The following is a 21,595-nucleotide window of genomic DNA, read 5'->3' on the forward strand; positions in this document are numbered from 1 at the left end:
TTGTTTTTGGGGGTCAAAAACTGCAATGTTTGAAAATCGTGATTTTTGGACGTGTATACACAAGGAAAAATGGAGGCAAAATGACGATCCCAAAAAAAAATTGAGAAACTGTGTCAGGATATGCCTATTCAATGAGAGCAATCGTTTGGTATGCTTCTGAGCGTCAGGAAATGCTTGTAGAAGCTACAATGCGCTATTTCAAGTATTATTTGACTGTAACTGCGACCTTTTGTGGTGCGTTGGTCTATGAAATGGATAGTGCGATGTAGATTTCTGGATTTCCGTTAGAGCCGCTCAATTGATATTTACTAGATTTCTTTATTTGATTATATCAAGTATAGCTTGTTATGTTTAAATCTTGTAAGAATAGTTTCAGCTGTTGCGTGCAGAAAAGAAACTTTTATTGGCTAATCTAAGCATTTATGCTAGATATCACTACTAAAATGTAAATGTAACAGGTATGCAGTATTGACCTTGTGGAGTGTTGTCATGATAATACTTTGATCCCCTACCTATAAACTACCTCAATCTGTATGCACTGATACATTGCTTTATCAGCGTTATATGTTCTATAATGCAATATACAGGCAAAATAGTGAAAGCCTAAAAAATGCCTTGATGCTTATCAGAATGCAAACCAAGCGACTTCTCGGCCTCCTGTTCCTTGTTTACTGTTCACTGCTACTTAAGCCGCGCCTGCAGGTCGAAAAGACTTTCGCCACTAAGGTTTTTAATAGTAGCCCTAGTAAGCTGGGAACTAGGGGATGTGAAGAATCTCAAAATCTCAAACCTGCTAATGGAATTGACGACAGGGCACTCAGATTAGGTGTCCTACTCGGCGAACCTATTTCTGCATTAACTCTTGAAATACTATTTAAACCTGATGAAGTGCTGTTGGAATAGCTAATAAAGCCGCTAAAGGTGCTATTGAACTCATTGGGATCAGAGAACTTGGTGGAGGTTGTGCTGGAGTCTCTAGAGGCTAATACCTTTATAATGTCATAAAGCCACCAAATCGGTAGCTTCAAGCCACTCTTTCTCTCCATGTTGATAAACCTTTCAAAGGAGTGTATATATTAATGTACATTGGGTGATGATTTTATTGCGGTACTATTTATAATAAACTACATGGAAGCTAAACCTAGTTTAATCTTCGACGCTTATTCTCCTCGAGTCAAGCATGCTCGGTTTCTTCAGCTTGTTGCTGTCTCTTGTGTTCTTCTTCGTAATTCTCCAACTTCATATCATTCAATCCCAAATCCTCATTCACCTCCCAAGGACGTTCGTAATCTTCAATGGTCATTTCTGGGTCTGGATCAGGGGCATACAAGTTTTGCAAGTATGAATTAGACAAGGGATCATCAATGATGAGAGTGACAGGCATCATCTTGCCATCAGCAACCAATGTCAAATTGTTCAAGAAGCGAGCCCATCTGTCCTTCCCCGAATCCGTGCCAGAATCACCTTCAATGAAGGGTGCACGATCACGTAATTCTGTATGCACTTGTCTCAACAAACCCTCTACTGTGGTGAAGCGGCCACCCAAAGTACCTTGTGTCAACTCCAAGTTGATTTCGGGAATGCTCAAACCACAAGTCTCTGATTTCAAAATATCTCTGGACAAATCCTCTGGGTCGGTGATCTTGAGTGTAATACGCTTACCCTTTTCAGAAATGGGTCCGCCGGCCTTGACTTCGTTACTCTTGTAACCACAATGCTCACAGTTGGTAGCCATGATGACGACTTCCTTGAAATGAGGAATCTCCATCACATGCATGTTGGTGGAACAAGGAGAGTTACAGCTGGGACAATTGGCAGGGAAAGACATAACTTCGGGAAGACCGGTCTTTTCATTCACCATCTCGGATGCAGTGCCTGTGCGTTGAAGTGCTAACGCAGCAGCTTGTTCAGCAGGTGTTTGTTGATTCTCAGCTTGAAGACCGAGGAAAGCTTGTTGCTCAGGCGTACGCGTGTACCATCTCAACTTGATTTGGGGATCTTGGTTGGGGAGACACTTGTTCTCGACGTAGGAATTACCAGAGGGATCATCAAGCTTGAGAGTAAATGCGCTTCCTTCCTTGTAGCTGTTTAAAGTGGCAATAATCTCCTCGATTCTGTTGTATACAGCCTCCTCGGTGGCTTTACGGATGGGTTGACCAGCAGCCAAATCATCAATGACATTATCAACCAAACCTTCGACTGTTGTAAGAAGACCACGGTTGTTGTTGGCAGGAATCTCTAGATCGAGTTCCTCAAACTTGACAGAACAGAAATCGGATTTAACGAGTTGACGGTTCATATCCTAAAGGCACTTGCATGCATTAGAGGGTGTGCACCCAGATATTTTGCAATATCAAAACCTACCTCTTTGGACTTGATGGTCAAGGTGATAATATGGCCTCTTTCGTTGAATACACCAGCACTTTGAAGTTCATTGTTACGGAATCCACAGTGAGGACATTCGAATGCCATGATGATGATTTCCTTGAAATGAGGAATCTTGGAGAGCAAGATACGAGTGATGCCCTGCATCAGATATGTCAGTCAAGATCTCTATGCAGTATTCAAGGCCAAATCAACTTACATTTTCATGACATTTCATACACATACTCTCGATTTCAGTGGGCTTACTCTCGCTGAGATCAACAAACAGGGGCTCAGACATTTTGTATATATAGGATGAGATGAAAGAGAGATGAAAAAGGCTCTGAAAAATATTTTCCATGTTTTATAGCCAACATTTTTGTCTGCAGAAGGACCGAGAATGATTTTTAAGCAGTCATTTTTATTAAGCATTTGGATGGTTTGACATGTCGCCGTTCCCATTAATGCATGATCCGGAACCATCTTGTTGACAGGGGCAACATGCTATTCTTCCATATTGTAAATGCTATCCCAATAGTCCAATATATTCTTGATATGCTTGCGTTCACTTGGATCCACATGAAGTACTCTGTCTAGTATATTTTGAAACACTTCGTTTTCCACATGTTGTCGTATCTTGGATTTGAGATGCTGCTTCATATCATCGTGGAATACGGCCAGACGCTTGACCTCTTCAGCATCTTGAAATAATACTTGGCCACCCGTTACCACCGTGTAAATGACACACCCCAGAGACCACATGTCAGCAGCTTCCAAGTTCAGATTGTCTTTGGTTTGGATGATTTCTGGTGCAGTGAATGGGCTATGTGCTGGCAAGACAATGTCGCCGCCCTTGTGTCGTGATGACATGGATATAGCGTAGCCGAGATTACCCAATTTCCAATCTGTTGCCTTCATTTCATGGTCAAAATAAAACGCTTTGGGATCAATGGCTAAATGAACAAATTTATGGCTGTGCAAGGTTTCTACACCCTTCAACAGTGAATAGACGGACCAAATCTTGTAGTCAGTATTGTTGTAATCGATAAACGTCCATTTTGTTCTTTCAAACAGCAAGTAATGGAGTGAATGCTCTGGTAGCATGGGTGATGTGATCCAAATATACTGGTAATGGTTGAGTGGTGTCGGTGAACTGAGGGCAATAGCTCTTTCGCTCTTGATAATGTAGCTGGGTGAGACGAGACTTGATCGCTTAGATCTACTGGAAGGTGATGTTCGCAACACGGCGTGCACAGAACGGACAAATGTATCTAGATGAGAAGCAGAAAAGTAATGCACCGTATGCTTCATACCGTCCTTGGCGTCAAATGTACGAATGGCGTATCCATCTTGTAAATAAGTAACACGCTCCTCTGCTGACGAGGTATACACGCCACTAAACAAAAACAAAGGGCCTTGGACATCGGGCTCCAGTTGAGACAGCTCCTCGCTTGATAGTTGCGCATAGTCGATGGCCTCGTCACTGTAAGACAAGGGACGAATATCAGGTCGACTGCCATCATGGTATTCCTCCGGTATGAATGTGGTGGCTTGCAAGATGCTGCTTGTGTTTGTATGGTTGTCGTCTAATTGATTGATTCCAACACCAGCGCCACCAGCACCACCAGAATAACGAGCACCAACAAAATCACCTGGCTGAATGGATAGCGGTGTACCGCTATTATAAGTAGTCATCGCTGGCTTCATGCTACGGCTGATGCTTGAAGCATAGACTCTATCTTTTCGCTTCTTGGAGTAGAACAAGAGACCCGCAATAATGGCAATGAAGGCTATCACACTGATGACAATACCAGCAATAGCGCCTCCACCCAAATGACTAGCTGCTGAAGCGTTTTCCAAGATACTATTGTCTGTGGGTGTTTCAATGACTGGAACTTGAGACCGAGTTGTGGACTCTGTAGTGACACTGAATTGATTTGGATTAGCACCACTTTCAGAGAGCACGGCATAATCGTATATGGCGTTATTACTGTTGGACGCTGCAGGAACGAGTATAGCAGCTTGTGGTAGCTTCTCACCGTTGTCTGGCACGACCCGTGCACTGTGATAACTGACTGAGCCGTCAGAAGATGTCTGCATGTTGTCGTTGCTGGTATCGATTGCTCGCTTCTTCAGTGCTCTGTTGGCAACTCCTCCTAAAAAGCAAATATTGGTAGTTGAATTTTTACGAGGCTGACCAAACTTACTCTTTAGATAAAACTTGTTAGAAAAGGCTTTCAGTAGTGATCGTTTGGACGCCTTCATGTCTCGTTTATGATGCTTTTTCTCTTCATTCATACTCAAAATATGGGATGCGTTTGACAATTGTCTGATGGCAGGCATTGGTGCGCCTGTTTTTGATAGATCAATGTACCCATTTTTAGACACTGAGGTAGATGTATACTTGACCAAAGAAGGACTGATACCAAGAATATCCATTTGTCCGCTGTTTGAATGATAGAACGAAATGTACTCCTTGTTGTTGGCTGAGAAAACATGCCCTGTGGTGCCTCTCCTCAAGCCCTCTAGGGTTATGTTGGTGTGTATCGTCGTGTGGCTGTACTGCAGGGTGTCTAATCTGTATACATCGACGGCATGATTTTGTATAAAATAGAGGCTTTGTGATTCCGTTCCACCAACAGCTAATAATCCCAGATCAGAAGAGATATTTTTAGTAGTTTGCTGTTGAGGATGATCCAAGTTGGCTAAACTCAATGAGCTCTGGTGAGTTGTGGATGATGTTGAGATGTAGGCTAGATTAGACGTAGCATTGGCGATACTGGATGCTGCATAAACGAAGGATGATAATGTAATATTGAAAAGCTCAACAGACGTTTTTTGAAATTGCAGTGGCAAACTTGTGGAATTTTCGAGCTGGAGTTGATAGATAAATGTCGTGGTAGTTGTATTATTTGTGGTTGACACTACATGTATGTACATCATTTCAATAAGCAAAAGGTTGTATAATTCATCTGAAAATACACTTACACTCTTCAAAATTCATATAGAATGAAGATCTGCTATCAGCATACGAACAAAGACCTCCAAAACGAAGATTGGCGGCATTTGGAAAGTGCGCAATCTTGAGTAATGGCACTGGCGACAACATGGTTCTGTTGCTGTTGTTGTAAATGTTTAGATGGTAATCTTCAGGACTACCAGTGTCGTTATTCTTTGAGATAAAGATGAATTGGTCAGTTTCATGCTTGTATTCTGAGCAAATAATGCCAGTAGCAATGGCCGATCTGTTGTTACTGGACATGAAGATGATTATTTAAAAAATAAACAAAAGAAAAAAGAAGACGAGAAACTGAAGTATTGAAATAGACATATAGCTTTAGATGGTATGGTAGAGGGCTTAGATAAAAATAATAACAGTTTGCTGGATAGCTCAATCATATGTTAGATATGCTTGACTAGAGTTGTATTTGGACAAATAAATAAAAAATCTAAGCCTGCTGAAGGTATTGTCAGGTTGTACATTGTACAGATAATCCCCAGCCACTTTTGAAAAGCACACTTCTTCTGTGTCACTGTCTCCCTGTTGATTGCGTGCAGAATTCTAAAATAGCAAATGTTGGTATCTGGTAAAGTAGGTTGATTCATTCAAAAAGTAATACCCAATCCCAGGTTTTCTTTGGAATCGACTTTGTTATTTATCTTATTGCCTTTACAGACTCGCCTTTTATTTCTAATTTCTAGGTAGACTTTTTACCATCATTTACGAAAAAGCAACCCTTTATAATAAGTATACGTGCACTAAAGGCAAGTTTAAACGTATTGTTACTCAAGCAATTCCATTCAAAGTACTTGTTTTATCCTCAAAGCCAAAGCAGTTATAAGGCTGATATTTTTTAATGCGTATGGCATTTGATTTCATGCATAGATACTTCAACACAAATTGTAGCAAGACATATTGGCTGCCAAACTCGGGCCATCTTGATTTAACTGCATATAGATAAAGGGATTCTATTATATTGAGTCATGCAAGCACAAAGGCCATCTATTTTAGATGTGCTTGCTTTTACAATGTTGTATATAATTTGCCCATACTAACATCGCATCTACAAATAAGCAACAAGTTCTATAGCATGCTGTTTAGCAATGCCATAATTTTAGAATCTGATTCAAGAATCAGGATACACTCAGTTACAAGCCAATGGCTACAAACAGATCTATTATTAATCCACACTCAGAGATTTATACTACTATTATTCTGTATGGCATCTATTTACAGATTTTGCATTAATTGACAGATCCCTATGTTATCACTCTAAAGCTATTACAATCTATTATGGCAATTGTACCCGCCCATGATGCTATCACTTTTGAATAAAGAAGAATTTAAATTGTATCTATTTAGATACTTTTTTTTTATTACAAACACAAAATTATATTAAATGACAAATCAATGGGAAATCAACTAGTTGTTGTTTAGGATATAGATCATCTCTGAGAGGCAAATGTATTAGGCGCTGTATATTGCATAAGTGGATCTGAGAATGAGCAGAGATGCATAGTAGAAGTGAGAGGTCTTTATTCAAGCAGCACGAAGGAACATGAGTGGTGCCATCAAATGGCTAATCTATATCCTGGTTCCTAGAGAGTGGTAACCTATGGCCTTTCGTCCCTGGAAGTGGGTTTCAATTCCGACAAATGTTCTTCCGTCAAAGCTATTAGGAAGAACATTCTATCTTGGATCATCTTTGTTGTTTATCCTTGACTGGTGGTTCATGAGCTCTTGTGCAGCACATTCTCGTTAACTGGTTCAAGGCTTATACAATTATCCCGCATTCAAGATCAAGGTCCTATTGCTGTGGCACTGTCAAATAACTATAAATACCTTCGAAATCTACACTAGTTTTGATCTTCATTCTCTTGGAATAGCTTAATAAATATATTCAGTTCTAATTGTATTTACTCTGTCTATATTTCGTTATTCTAAACAGCTGTAACCCTTTGCTACTTCAACCCCTGAGCCAATCAGATTTCTTGAAAACTCCGCTGATCTAAAAAAAAATTTGCGAGGGTTTCCCCTTGTTTTGATATGAGGCAAAATTTTAAGCGCCGCTATATATAGCAATATAGCTGTTACTATCATCAAATTTCCCTCAGGTGCTAGAGCATGCCTTACTTACACCACCTAGCTTTAGATTCTGGCGTTGAGACTCTCAATCATCACTAAAGTAAGTAGCGATAACCAAGTGGAGGCAGCCTATCTACCTCCTAGCCTCGGATAAAGTCTTGTTGAGCTTCAGGGATAGGCACATCCACACAACGTAAAAAACGGTATGCTTCAAAAGAAACATAATAATAATAAAAGAAAGAAGAAAAGAACATAATACTATAAGAGTATAGTATTATGTAGGCAAAAAAGAGACGCTCACATGAAGCGATTTTAAGAAAAGTATAGCAGACATAACATCAAAGATGTTCAAAAAAGCTCGTTGCTGTTGCAATAAAATGCGTATATAAGCAACGTGCATGGTAGTAATAGTCATGTAAAGCAACATGGCACAAATACGCACAACTGCAAAAGCAACAGTGGTATTATAAATTTGCAATACAACATAATGACTAATGTTGTTTCATGTGAAGCCACAGAGGAAATACCACTACCAACAACAAAAAAAAAGAAAGCGCAATAAGGCAAACATTATGAATGCATCATCCCGAGAAAGGAAGTAATAATATAAACGTTCAAAGAAGTTTTATATCATTGCGACCAGAAGAAAGAAGATACTTACCACTTACCACAGCTACAGATAGAACAGAAGATACGCAATCACCGGATATAGACCAGAGAACGAGCATGCACCAAAGACAATAGACCAGGAAAGAGCAGATTTGCAGCAGCAGCAGCAACACCAGCACCGTAGAAAAACCAAAGAATGAAGGCCACCAGACAAAGACCAAAGAGGCAGACTGCAGAGATAGCAGAAAAGGAAGGGCAGCAGCACCCACGTCAACCAGGCAAAAAAATTATCAAAACCTAATAAACAAATTCAATGAGTGCTAATTCTATGCCTTCTAGTGCTCGTTATTGAATGGTACCTGATGTATCCACTTCAAAGAAGCAGCATCAAGTTTTTCTCACGGTACAATACAGCGTTATCAGAAGCTAGAGTGTTGTTATCAATCAAATGGTTTCTAAAACCACCATGGTTTGATACTAGACGCGTTTTACAAAAAGGGAAAAAAAAGGGGGGTATGGAAAAATGAGAGGGCGCCCTATCCGACGTCACGGCCAGTAGATTTGGTTTCAGTCTTTTGCAGTGGCAGCAGCCGTAAATGCGGCAATTTAATTTGAAATTGTGCAGTGGTATTTTCGTGTTCAAACTTGACTTGATTTCACATCCTTCAAACGTTTTTGCTAAATTTGCCTATGAAGACTCTCATTATAACACCTAACAACCTTCTGATACACCTCTAGAAAATTAAAAAAAAAAGCCGCATCGAATGGTACTGATTACATCCTGCTTTTAGACTGAAAATAATGAGCAATTCGCAAAAATATGAAAACAGATTTTTTGTGAATATATCAAAATGTAGTATATGTAGACCCCATAGAAGTAGTCTTCAATGTTGCATTCCATCTCTACGATCAATTTGGTATAATATGTTTCATAAAAAAAGTCTTCATTTCTGGGGTGATGAAAAACGCGATTGTTTGATTTCTGAGAATTTTTCCTTCCTAGTACTCAGAAAAATATTAGAATTTTCATCGATTTGCCATGATGACCGAAAAAAAATTGAGATAAAGCATCAGTAAATAAAGCGTAGCCAAGAAGAGCCATTTGGCGTTATTCCAAGCGTCCAGAACTCTTTGTAGCGTGAGCTATTCGTTCTTCAAAATGGCTAGATTTGGAGAGAATCTGGCTAAAAAAAAAAGGTCTAATCGGTTGTGTTGTCAAAAAATCAAGTAAATCACCAAGCTCCTTCACCAAATATAACTGTATCATAACATCGTCCCCACCTCATATGCGCTCTTACGCTAATAAAGGCTTCACAACAGCCTTTCCAATACAAGGTCTTCCTCCCATCGCATCTCCCAGATTTTCGTTTTCTCACCATCATACGTCGTCGCCATCCCCACCTGATCTTTACCACAAAGGCTCTCCACAACAAAGCGACCCCATTTTGCAACTGTCTACCACCATTGCTCATCTTGAGACCGGAACCGTATTCTCCTGTTAGAAGAAGCCCTCTGTCTTCACATCTCTATAAGCGACGACCAAACCCAAGCCCTTACCAAAAATCAACATTTGATCTACTATGACTAATTAAGCTCTCACATTGAGACATTTATTAGTTCTTCTATAACGACCTCAACAGCCCCCTTATTACAAGTCCACACAAACACGCCCCAAAACGTAGCACCAACCAAACACGACTCACCATCATCCAACATCCTAGATTTCACACAGAATCCCCAAGCCTAGTAACTCCCTGAAGAACCCAGATGCCCTCCTACTTCCTCAACTTCGGTCTCGCTTCATTACAGTCCGTACCCATGGATCCACAACATTTTTGCAGTGCAGATTCATGACAATTGACGTTACAGCTTTGATTAAGAAGGCTTGAGGAATGATAAGCCCTTGAGCTTTGAGCCTACACAATGGACAATAGTACCATAGGTAAAGTGGTCCAGATTCAGTACATACTCTCTTCAGAAAGCCTCCAACATATATACATGGCTAATAAACAGCTTATCAATATACAATCTATACATCATTGTTTACATGTGTCGTACCATTTTATATTCATTTCTATTTTGTATCAACTTACGTGGCTGCAATGGCTGCATTAGGAATTGTCTCACAACTTTCTTGCCTAATGGTCGTAGAATACCGGATTTTGAGCCAAACCATGAAGGGAACGTAATTCTAGAAATTAGAGCTTTTACATCAGCATAGATACAACGTAGAAGAGCACTTGATTGCTTGCTGTTATATTGAAATACGATGCTCTCTTTCCGAGATACAACCAAAAAAAAGGGTACCATGCAAAACCATGAATTTTTGTTCAGAATCTGCCTGTGATAGCAAGGGGAAAATCTTCATCGAATTTTTTGGTCAGGACAAGATTGTCAATATTTCATGATAGAGCCATACCAGAGCTTCAAGCAATGGCTCATTCGATATAAAAATTTTTGGTCTACAATGTTTAGTAATGCTTAACATAATTTTTTGATGACAGATACTGAGTAATCTTTTGAAAAAAGCCAAAAAATTGCAAAAGCTATTGTATCAAAAATCGGTCTAATCTTTCAGACGTTTGCGTTTAAGAACGGTATCACTAGATTTTTCTTTAAATTCTACCCCAAGTGCAGTTCAGCTGTAAAGCAGTGTTATTATCAAGATCGCATGATTTTGAGATTGAAAGATTTCAGATATCCATTATCTTTCATTCAGAGCAGTATGAAGGCTGGGCTTTTCATATATTAAAATACCGCTGCTTCTATAGGTGGGTCAAGTTGAATGCAAAGTTTGCTCTCTTTGGCAGATATAACATCTTTGTGGAATTCGAGGCTTTTGTAAGTCGAGATTCACAAAAAAAAAAAAGAATATAAAAAACAACAGAGTCGCCTTGATAAATGTATATTTATTATCAAACTGACAGGTGTAAAATAAATTGAAGAATCTCTACTGGCCTGGTATAGGGCATGTCTATATCATATTCTATGTATGTCTATAGTATATCTCACATATAGTACAAGTCTGTAGTATATGATGTATCTGTAGCTAATACCATTGATATAAGCATGTGTCTTATAGTGTGGATCATGAAGTGCTCATCTGAAGCAACAAGCCCATATTGCATCGTTCTTGATGCTTATCCAAAGATGGCAAACATCTGTAGTCAATATCGAAGTGCAAGTATAAGTCTACAGCGCCATCCATGTCCATGGCGCCGTCTATAGCCTATATCTTATATAGTGTGACACTGGTAGTACTAGCGTATCTGAAGTTCATATCTTCTTGCAGTATAAATCCGTATCGTACATCTAATCCAGTGCACACATGGCTTATATTTAAATCTGGTAACTGGATGAACTGTCGAAATGCAGATCAGAGTGGGTGTATTCCACAAGTAGCGTTGTGATTCTATTTATCAAGCACCAGTAGGTATTCACTTCCTACAGTGTACGAAAAGCAAAAAAAATTTCTAAACATTGACTACAGCTGACAAAGCTTCTCTTGACTCGCGATTTAAGAAAACGTTAGAATTTGCAGCGCCAAGCTCCCAAGGAAAAACAAGTTGGCACCTGCAAAAAAAAAAAAAAAAAAAAAGAGACGCCCTTGTCGAGGATTGTAAACTTTGCTTGATGAGTCGATGTACACTATCATGAAGGGCAAATCTTGGGAGATAATGCGGCCGACACATTAGATCGCAAAGTAAGTCTAGTCGTCGAATCGACTTGCTGTTTAAGGTGAAAAATACGAACATGTGCTTCAATAAAAGGAAGAATTAGGGCAGCATTGCAGAGTTGAAGTTGAAACAACAATGTACTATGCTTACCTAGTGTTGTCGAGGACACGGTGGTTTTCAAAAATTGTAAAACTGCTCTTCACATTTATGCAACATACCATGTCGTGACTGATCCACTCTAATCAAAAAAAGAATGGTTTTGTCCAGAGTCTTTATGAATCATACTTAACAATGAAATAACTAATGAATGCCAGTTAATTTTGCTTTGCTTCGTTTGTAGACTTTGATTTAGTCGATATATTGGTATTGTATCTGTAGGGCACTCTATGAAATTTATTGCATGCATTCTGACCCACTTTCTGTATTTCGTAATATCAACTACTGTTGGCCAATTGTTTCGGCAGAGTCAAAGTACAACTACAACTAGGAGAGTGTAATAATACTTGGCTCGTTGGTATTGCTCAACCTGTCAGGGATGCAGCCGCATTTGCGGAAATAAAGATGTTGTGTATTTCACATAGATTTGAGATAGTATTTCAATTCAATAGTTTAATCCAACAGGTTAGTGATTAAATATACATGAGCTGTACAACATCTCTTCTTCGGAGTTGGTTTAGCACAGGTTGGAATTCAATGGGTTATCATCAAAAAGGTACTGCCTTTTCAAATGCATTAAACTTTCTTGCTCAGTGCCATATTATTATCACATCCATTTCAATAGGCTAATGAGTAAAGTTACTATCCTTATCGATTCAGACGATGATGACGATGTTGTAGAAATACTGGAGTACGCCCCATCCATAAAGCCTTCGTTACCTGTGAAGAAGGTTAGCAGGGAAGCTGTATTATCACAAGATAACCAGCAACGTGTATCAAAAAGACCTCCACCAACCCTCAAAAAACTACCAAATGTTACTAATACGAAGCCTGCACCCAAACATCAGCCACCATCTTCCTCGAAAGCGCAAGCAATCACCTCTTGTAGTTTAAAGGATTTGGCATCAAAGAAACAATCCTTGCCACCGTCTCCAGAAGTAAAGACTTTACCCAAATCAATACTGCCCTCAAAACCAACGGCCAGTTCACCAAGGCCTGCTCCTCCTCCTCCTCCTCCTCTATCTCCTAGTAAAGCAAAAGTTCACTCAAAGCCAAAAACACCAGCGCCAGCACCAGCATCTCCCAAAAGACCCGGCACATCAAAGATCCATCACAATAACTTGCCAAATGCAATCCCTGCGCCTGTTGTCATTTATTCCCCCGAGACAAGGCCATCAGAGAACTCTGTTCCGCTGAATAGCATTAACAAATTGTTCCAAAGAGATGCACGAACTGTGACATTGACAAAAGCAGCTAAGCGCCCTTGCTCCGGCCTGTCTAAGAGCCCATCAGCTATAGATATATCGAAAAAATGTGAAACGGACAAAGAATTAGCAGCGATATTCGCTTCAAGTAGCCCTGAACCAACCTCATCTACTTCAGCACCTTCATCAACATCAACAACGCCAACATCCAGCCAAACAATGCGATCTTCTCCTGCCGCCATGGAAAAGAGACATGTCGTTTCATCATCACCGCCAAGAAAGATGCATGGCGGCAGTCGTTGTAGTCAGGAACCAAGACAAAGCAGCCTGTTTTCACCCAACTCATTAAACTCACCACCAGCACCTACTCTCAAAAGACCCATCAGTTCGCCCCAAAACTCAAGTTTATTCAGTCGGCCTGCATTCATTAAAAAGAAGGTGATATACGGTATTGATGATGAGGATGGAGAAGAAGAGGATTTGGAGCTGTACATCAATCATGTCAGCAGTAGACGAAAACTGTTTAGTGATGAGCTCAAGGTAAGTAGGGTGGCTCCGGCTCAAAGGCTATGGCAAAGCTCATGTGCATATGGCGTTCTAGGAGGCTGAGAGACGTGAAATGGGCAATAAGCAATGTCCACTATGCTACATGATGTTTCCCAAGCAGGAAATTATGGATCATTCCTTCGAATGCGATGGTAAGCCAACCGACAAGGGCTTGAAAAAGAGAACGATTGGCACAGCGATCGCTCTCAACGCAGCAGAGAGAAAAAGGTGGGTGATGATTCACAGCAGATGGGTAGATGATACTCATGTTTTATGATAGAAAAAATGCTGGTGTACTAGACACAGGACCTACCAATTACTATGCCGATTCAGATGGTGCATTAGCATTAGATGGATCAGGCTTTGGAAGTGAAGTAACTGGCCTAAGTTGGGAGTCTGCTGGCCAAACTCGATTTGCTTAGAAGATACCACCACCCCCTTTTTTGCCCATGTAAATAAATGTCAATGTATACCTGTCCAAAAGAGAGAAACCTTAAATCAGCTTTGTTTTCACATGATGATGTAAAACGGCAACTCAAAAAGCTGTTCAGGTAAATATATACAGTGTATACCAGCCTTTTTTTTTTTTCCAACTCACATTACAATCATGGAACGCTTACCGAGTGAATTGCGATACACTGTATTTTCAAATGCCTGCAATCCAAAGGAATGTCGACTTGTATGCAAACGTTGGTATGCAATGATCACCGATGATTTGATTCATCACTCTGTCAGGATTATGGATGACACAATAGACATCGCGCCTTATGAGAAATGTCAAGACTTGGCGCACCATGTTCGTGATGTGTATTACTTGCCATCCTCCATGGAAAAGGTTTTTGCACTTCCTGGTTTGTTTCCAAATGTGCGGCATCTCCATTTAAGTCTTTACGGCACAGATGTAATACTCAGCGAAATTGAGTATCGCCACCAGATTGAATCACTTGCCAGCATCCCATACTGGACACCATCAATCGTATCTATAACCGAAAACAATTACTCAACCCCACTTTTTACTTCATTATGGTTGGAAACAGCCGGAGCTGCAGGAGCAACGCTCGCCAACTTGACTGAATTGCATATCAAAATGTTGGATTATGACGAATTCAGCAAGCACACTCTTCATATGCAAACGTACATTGTCCGAAAACATCAATTTGTACACAGCCTGCGATTAGCCATTGCCCTGCGACACTTGACACTGGAAGAAATGCATGTGTTTTGGCAAGACCTTGATGCAATTCATGAGAATGTGCCCGGTTTACGATCATTATCACTCATCAATACAACGCTTCGATTGAATGAGAATGCAGTATACCCATATTACAATGTTCGTCAACAGATGGAGTATGTCAGCAACCTCCCCAGTAAGCAGGCATCCGGTCTTCGACACCTCCACATTGACTTGCATTCAGGAACAGGCTTGAATGGGCCCCAACCACATGAACTTGTTAAATTCTGGATACAACAAGTAGCATCAAAGTACATGGATTTGGTATCTTTTACATTGAAATGCAATATATCCATGAGATCAACAGATTACAAGGATGAACACGCTCTAAGCATGCTTCCCATGATGGCCTCGTGTCAGCGTCTGTCAGCTTTCAAGATCATACTTTATCCCATTACAAAAGAGTTGATTAATGCCATGGACGAAAACAAGATCAAGTTGCATACACTTGGTTTTGCAACAACAAACAATGCTGACTTGAAGAAACAACTTGCCGTGTTATCAGAGTCAAATCAGTCCAGTCAGATACAGCGCTTGAGCATACAGAGCAACTATGCCGGCGGTCATTACGAATATACACAAAAGAGAGCATTGAGAGAAGAGTTTCAACCATTCGATACCTCCTTATTTCAGTCATTATCTGCATTCTCGCAATTGACAACCTTGGAGTTCAACTGTACCTTTGGTCGATCCTGCGAACTGGCTCATTTGCTCCAGATTTTGACCTATTGCAGATCATTACGGTCGCTGGCTCTCCGTCATGTTTCAGTCTCGAAAGTATTTGCACAGCATTCAGTAACAACAAAATTATTTCCTCGATTGGAATACTTGACCATCACAAAATTAAACATCAAAAGAGACTGCCAAACACTTGTAGAGACAAATACGATCTTGCGAAGCGTACTAGAAGGCTTGCAAGGCTCATTGAGGATGATTTATTTGGAATTTGGATCCATTACATTGGGTCAAAACAAAGTCGACCATCCTCTTGCTGATTATATTTATTTGGATCTTTCAAAATCACGCCAATTGAGAGAATTAAGTGTCACTTACGCATTGGGATCAAATATCATTACAACCGAGCGAGGAGATCAGCGCGAGACCCACGAGTTTGAACGAAATAATCTTCATTTCACCAAGATTTCGTCTCCTACGTCTCACTACCAAACCAAGGTTATTTTACCACAACAGGCAATCAAAATCAACGCCCTTTTAGTATTGTAAATAAAGCGTGTGTGTGTGTGTGTGTGTGTGTAATTGACGCATTGTCTCCTTGGTACAGCAACCTATCCTCTCCTAAATGATGTAACGAGTGCATAGGCATGGTAGATAGTATTTATTCATTAGAAATTAAATGGTGGTGTATAAATCAAGTATAGATGTTGATATGCTTAGAACTCTGCCCAAAGCGAGTCGAATTGGCCCTGGAATTCCTTGATACAGATAGGAATATTGGTGATCAAGACGTTTTCTCTGTTCTTGAATCGTGCACTACATCATGATGTATGAGCGACAATGTATCTTTGACTGCAACTCACAAGACAACTCACCCCTTGGACCAATTGAAGCTACCGTTGATAAGAGTCGCACTATCGACAATGGCAAACTTGTTGTGCATGTAACCAGTGCTACAGATCAAAATCAATATTGTCATTCTCTCCTACTCAATGCACAGTATGCAAAAAAAAAAAAAAAAAAAAAAAACTTACGTATTGTCTGTTTTGAAGGGAATACCATACGACTCTTGCAATCGCTTTGCATCAGCACCCTTACCAGCCGCTTGTTGATTATCCGTAATAATCTTGATAGCTACACCACGCTTCTTGGCAGCAATCAATGCATCAGCGACATCATCATCCGTAAATGCAAACACACAGATATCGATCGTTTTCGTGGCTGAATACAAGACTGACAAAAAGGCCTATTGTAGATTGGGCAAATAAAAGAGATTGCGGTCAGTATCAAGGTATCACTAAACATGATTTCATTGCATTACATTGAAACTATCTTTGGAAGGGAAAAAGAAGGCTCTTGCAAAGTAGCCACCAGGTAGAACAGCATCCGATGTTGACTTGAATCCAGGATCCACATGCTCGAGATCAGCAAAATACTTTTGAAGCGCCTTTGGACCAGCACCTTCCTTGATGATGGGGATGGTGGCTTCTTTGTTATTCTTTGGTGGAGAAGGAGGCACCACTTGATCTTGGTTCTTCTTCTTACGAGGCACCTTCTTGGCGGGGGTGGTGCCGTTACCACTCTTTCTTGAAGGGCGAGGCTTGGAAGGTATAACACCATCCTCCATGGAAGGAACATAATCATCATCAGAGCTTCCAATCATGTCATATCTATCCCCATCATCCTCCTCCCAAGACACATCTGTTTCTAGCTCATACTCATCGTCTTCTTGTGGCTGTTGCTTCTTGCCTTTCTTGGCCGATGTTTGTTTCTTTGGACTGGCAGGCGTAGGAAGAGGCTTTTCATTATGGACAGGTTGAGCCTTCTCGGGATCTAAAGCAAATTCAACAGCAGTAGAGACACAGACTTGAAGCCAATCAATCAAGGCACGCTCGCGATCCAAATGACAGGCACCCGAAGCGCTCTTGAAGATGTCATTGATGGTTCGCATTGTGTTGCTAGGACTATGGCTCTTGGCAGCGACAAGCTTGGCAAATTCCTTTGCGGCATCATTCTTGAGTTGGCGGTTTTTCTCAATGCTGGCTGATGATTTCATGGACACATCGAGGAATTGGTTAAAGTTACCCGTCTTCAAATCAGAGATTTGGAGAGAAGGCGCTTTTGGTATACAAAGCAGTTGGTATAAATGATCCATTTTTTGTAGTATAAAAAAACGGGGTATATGATTCAATAGAAACAAGAAGGAAACAAAAAAAAAAAAAAAAAAAAAAAAAAGTAAATCAACGTATTGGCAACCTTTTTTAATTTATACCTTGTGTGAGGATTGAAACGGAGCTCCCGGCTATTTTGGCATGACATGGTGTGTTTCTATGTTCATTTTGGGATCTTCTTGGGATTTTGTATACAAACAGCGTCATGTTGCAGTGTTGAAAAGGCAAATTGCTTTGTGTTCATGAAAATGACACTAAAAAAAATAATAATTAAACTAGTGCCTCACAATGAATGAATGACGAATAGCACTTTTTTTTTTTTTTCTTTTTTTTTTTTTACAGGATTCTAGATTGTGTTGATGGATAGATTGCTACCTGTTGGTATTGATTTTCTATTAAAGGCAATCTACAGATCCCCGTCAAAAACACACAAGGGCAGATGCTCATTGTTTCATTGAAACTGGGTTTGCGAAAGCCGGGAAAAGGCACACAATGATTTGCTCAAATGCGTTCCTATTAAGCACTTGCAATCAAGTGCGTACCGATGATTTAATAGGTTACGCAACAGGGCAGCATGATAAACAAGAGAAATTGCATGACATTTTGTGTTTACCCCTAACGTTTGATAGTTGTCATCATCATTCTGTGATTTCAACCCCCCTAGAGCGCGTGCAAATTTATTTCAAACATTTGGATTACATGGAGATTAGATATGCAATAAAAGGATACTAATGGTAGGAATGGCAGCGTATAATTTAGATGGGAAAGAGTGATTACATGATATGGAAGATGGAGCACCTGTTTTTTTTTTCTTCTCTTTCAAGAAACAAGGAGTGGAGAGGTAATCAGGCATTTTACAGTGCACTAAATGCAATCAACAAAAGGCCCAATGAACTGCTGGCTAGTGTCCAGTTTCTGCGATGTTTCGCTTTAGCATCATTGCTGTGGTAAGCAAATATAGACCCACCATTGGAAGGATGTGCTCTATTGGGGTTTGTAGGCAGTGTAGTAACTGGGGCTGCATAGGGTCGAACTAGGATAGGTACAGATGTGTTGGATTTCGAGATGGAATCTACAAATAATACAATATAGTTGCCAGGCAATGTGTTGTTTGGTATGGCATACTGTTAATTACAGTAGTTAGTCTTTTTTTTTTCTTTTTTTACTACATATATAATGATAGCTCTACTCATACACTTAGTTGATGCTCAAAGTAAACCATTGTATTGTGTGTTCGTCTGAAACTAAAGCCTTGAGAGATATCCGCATTTGAAGTAATCACAATACCTGTAAAGTTGAGAGAGGGATCCTGGGTAGTGAAAAGCACTGACAAGGATAGTACTAGATAACACATCTTTAATCTCTTTTATAGCACAAAAAGCTTACATCAGAGCTACTTACGATTAGGTAAATTAGTATCATCAGGCAGCGTGTAACTGATAGGGAGCATTTGTCCAGCTACGTAAGGTGCATTTGGCTCTGGCAATGTCACATTATAGTTGTGAGATGGAGATGGCACATCTGCTTTAACAAAACTAAACAAGACAACAAACACAAAAGCGAATACAATGTTTCTCATAGTTGTAAGATAGTTGGAAAAGAAAGAGATAATAAACTGCAACGCAAAAGAGGAAGGGGAAACACCTAAAGGCTTCTATTGAGAAGGGAGAACACATATTTCTTTTAAATAAACATATGTGCAGTCTGAAGAAAGGGACCCTTTAACTCCTGCATTAAGCTTTATCATTGTGAATACATCGCTTGCGGTTTGAATAATTGCATTTATGCGCTTTGGACTATGTATAGCTCAAATATTTGTATAAGGCTGTGTGTATGGATGAGTTGATCCATGTATATTGTACACTCAAAGATGGAGCTTTTCTTGACAAAGCTGGTCCACTAATTCAAGTGGACTGATGCTAGATTTTATATACCAGTTTATGTGTGGTGAGTACTGTATCTCTTAAGGTAGCACCCTAAAATGTCAAAAATTGGTACATGTATGGATCGCAATGTACTACATGTATGAATTCGAGGGTTATGATCGTTGTGTTATGTGCAGACATGTGTATTTATGGAAGTTTATAAAATACTCCAAAACACTACACAACGTGTCATTGGATCTATACGGAAGAGAACTTTTTTTTTTGTATTTAAAAGTGTCTTCTATTGAGAATAAGGAAAGCGACAGTAAGGGACCATGAGGTTGCTTACATGTCGTCTAAGAAAGAAGAAATCAACTTGGAGTGATTGACACGGAAGAGAACACTGGTTGTTTGATTAGTTTGCCCCTGAATGACAAGAAGTTCCCCCTGAATTTTGTGGATTCGATCCAGCGATATTCAAACTCCACCATTTGATATTTCGCTTTGAAACCCGTTTTTCAGAGTGGAATGGAGATGATGCCTTCTTGACAGACGTTTTTCACAGTGAATTGGCGTTGGCACCTGATCAAAAAATGCTTTTCAAATTCGATTGAAGGTGGTAAATGACTCCGAGATGTTTCTCAATATGGATTTGTGATGGTGTAGGGTGTTGTTGTTGTAGTAGGTAAACCTAGAAACAGTTCCTTGACTTGGGATATGACTCTTTGACATGTAAGATATTTATCAAACTGCAAAAAAATCATCATTAATATATATATATATATATATATATATATAATGGAAAAGTATGTTTTTAAAAAGAATAGACAAGTCAATCATGCCCTTTCAAAATTTTATAGAATTGTGTGCCGTGCAAGGTGAATAAAACCACCAGCAAAGCCGGCAATGGGAAGGGGGCTTGGGGAAGAACATAACGCGTCTAATTCAACACTTGATAGCATTGATTTGTGGGGGGGGGGGGTTTGCCGTAGCGAAGCAAAGGTGCAAACCTATGACAACTAAGCATCCAATCCAGTATTTGATAGCATTGATCTATACGAGGGCTTGATTGTAGCGAAGCGAATATGCAAAACCATAGTATCTAAGCAGCAAACTCGGGTTTTTATTTCCATTGTTAATAAACTTGCCAGCAACATAGCGCATCAAAATTTGCATGAATTAGCTTTACCAAAATCAATATGCCTCCTATTCGAATTAAAAAATTCCTCGAGCTACAGAACCGCCTTTCCAGTAAACTGTAGTTTCCAAAGATATGATTCATGCCGTGTAAAAAAACTCTATAATAAAGCAATACATAACCAAAATTGAAAGCTTTCAAGCCTTCGTATCTTGACATGTAGACCTTTATGAACCACCGGAATGACGCCAAACGATTTTACTTGAGTAGTAGTAACTTCCCGACAACCTTTGCTCAACCTTTTGGACCAAAAAAAAAATATGGCCAAAAATCGACTAAAAAGCATGAGGGACACCTCATGGTTTTCAGCAAAAATCAAACAATCGCATTTTTCACTTTGAAAATGAAGACTTTTACTATGGTATGTATTAAATCAAAATGTTTCTCTCGATCCAAAGCAACCTATGAAGCCACTTTTATGAGGTTTTCATATGCAAAATATGGCTATCTTCGCTGAAAACCTCATTTCAAATTTTATTAAATTGCTCAATAATTTCAGTCAAAACACTTATTACAGTTAGCACCATTGGAAGCGCCTGGAAAAGTACTCCAAGAATGTATTAGAAAGCGTAGGGTAATCATCGCAGTTTATATAGTCGAACACCACGAAATAGATTAAAGAAGTCGAAGAAAGACAGCATCTGTCCAATCTTGAACAAAAAAGATAAACTGAGCTTTAATTGATTTTGGCGGCGGCTTGCTGCTGGCTGACCAAAATGCCTTCCTGTTGATGACAATGATGATTGCGATGCTGATTAAATGGGGATCATGGAATTGAAAAGGCAACTGCGTAGCGCAAATACGTTTTTTGG

General features: G+C 39.7%; 6 protein-coding genes across 6 annotated transcripts; 2 read left to right on the forward strand and 4 right to left on the reverse strand.

Moving 5' to 3' along the window:
- Positions 1-1,174: 1,174 nt before the first annotated feature.
- Positions 1,175-2,665, reverse strand: ATC70_013133 (uncharacterized protein; the record flags this gene model as incomplete). Its single annotated transcript, XM_064832299.1, has 3 exons — positions 1,175-2,302; positions 2,365-2,526; positions 2,585-2,665. The coding sequence occupies 3 exons, from the start codon at positions 2,663-2,665 to the stop codon at positions 1,175-1,177; spliced, it is 1,371 nt and encodes a 456-aa protein (XP_064687854.1).
- A 203-nt stretch (positions 2,666-2,868) lies between these two features.
- Positions 2,869-5,626, reverse strand: ATC70_013134 (uncharacterized protein; the record flags this gene model as incomplete). Its single annotated transcript, XM_064832300.1, has 3 exons — positions 2,869-4,520; positions 4,572-5,288; positions 5,353-5,626. 3 exons carry the CDS (start codon positions 5,624-5,626, stop codon positions 2,869-2,871), a joined length of 2,643 nt encoding a protein of 880 aa, XP_064687855.1.
- Positions 5,627-12,521: 6,895 nt separating this feature from the next.
- Positions 12,522-14,065, forward strand: ATC70_013135 (uncharacterized protein; the record flags this gene model as incomplete). Its single annotated transcript, XM_064832301.1, has 3 exons — positions 12,522-13,637; positions 13,699-13,871; positions 13,924-14,065. 3 exons carry the CDS (start codon positions 12,522-12,524, stop codon positions 14,063-14,065), a joined length of 1,431 nt encoding a protein of 476 aa, XP_064687856.1.
- Positions 14,066-14,250: 185 nt separating this feature from the next.
- Positions 14,251-16,098, forward strand: ATC70_013136 (uncharacterized protein; the record flags this gene model as incomplete). Its single annotated transcript, XM_064832302.1, has 1 exon — positions 14,251-16,098. The coding sequence occupies one exon, from the start codon at positions 14,251-14,253 to the stop codon at positions 16,096-16,098; it is 1,848 nt and encodes a 615-aa protein (XP_064687857.1).
- Positions 16,099-16,265: 167 nt separating this feature from the next.
- Positions 16,266-17,704, reverse strand: ATC70_013137 (uncharacterized protein; the record flags this gene model as incomplete). The annotated part of the gene is made up of 4 exons (XM_064832303.1): positions 16,266-16,365; positions 16,425-16,502; positions 16,584-16,795; positions 16,871-17,704. The coding sequence occupies 4 exons, from the start codon at positions 17,702-17,704 to the stop codon at positions 16,266-16,268; spliced, it is 1,224 nt and encodes a 407-aa protein (XP_064687858.1).
- Positions 17,705-18,574: 870 nt separating this feature from the next.
- Positions 18,575-19,299, reverse strand: ATC70_013138 (uncharacterized protein; the record flags this gene model as incomplete). Its single annotated transcript, XM_064832304.1, has 3 exons — positions 18,575-18,844; positions 18,916-19,061; positions 19,122-19,299. 3 exons carry the CDS (start codon positions 19,297-19,299, stop codon positions 18,575-18,577), a joined length of 594 nt encoding a protein of 197 aa, XP_064687859.1.
- Between the last annotated feature and the right edge of the window lie 2,296 nt (positions 19,300-21,595).

This window comes from Mucor velutinosus (genome assembly GCF_035048745.1).
Source record: "Mucor velutinosus strain NIH1002 chromosome Unknown tig00001572, whole genome shotgun sequence".
Taxonomy (NCBI): Eukaryota; Fungi; Mucoromycota; class Mucoromycetes; order Mucorales; family Mucoraceae; genus Mucor; species Mucor velutinosus.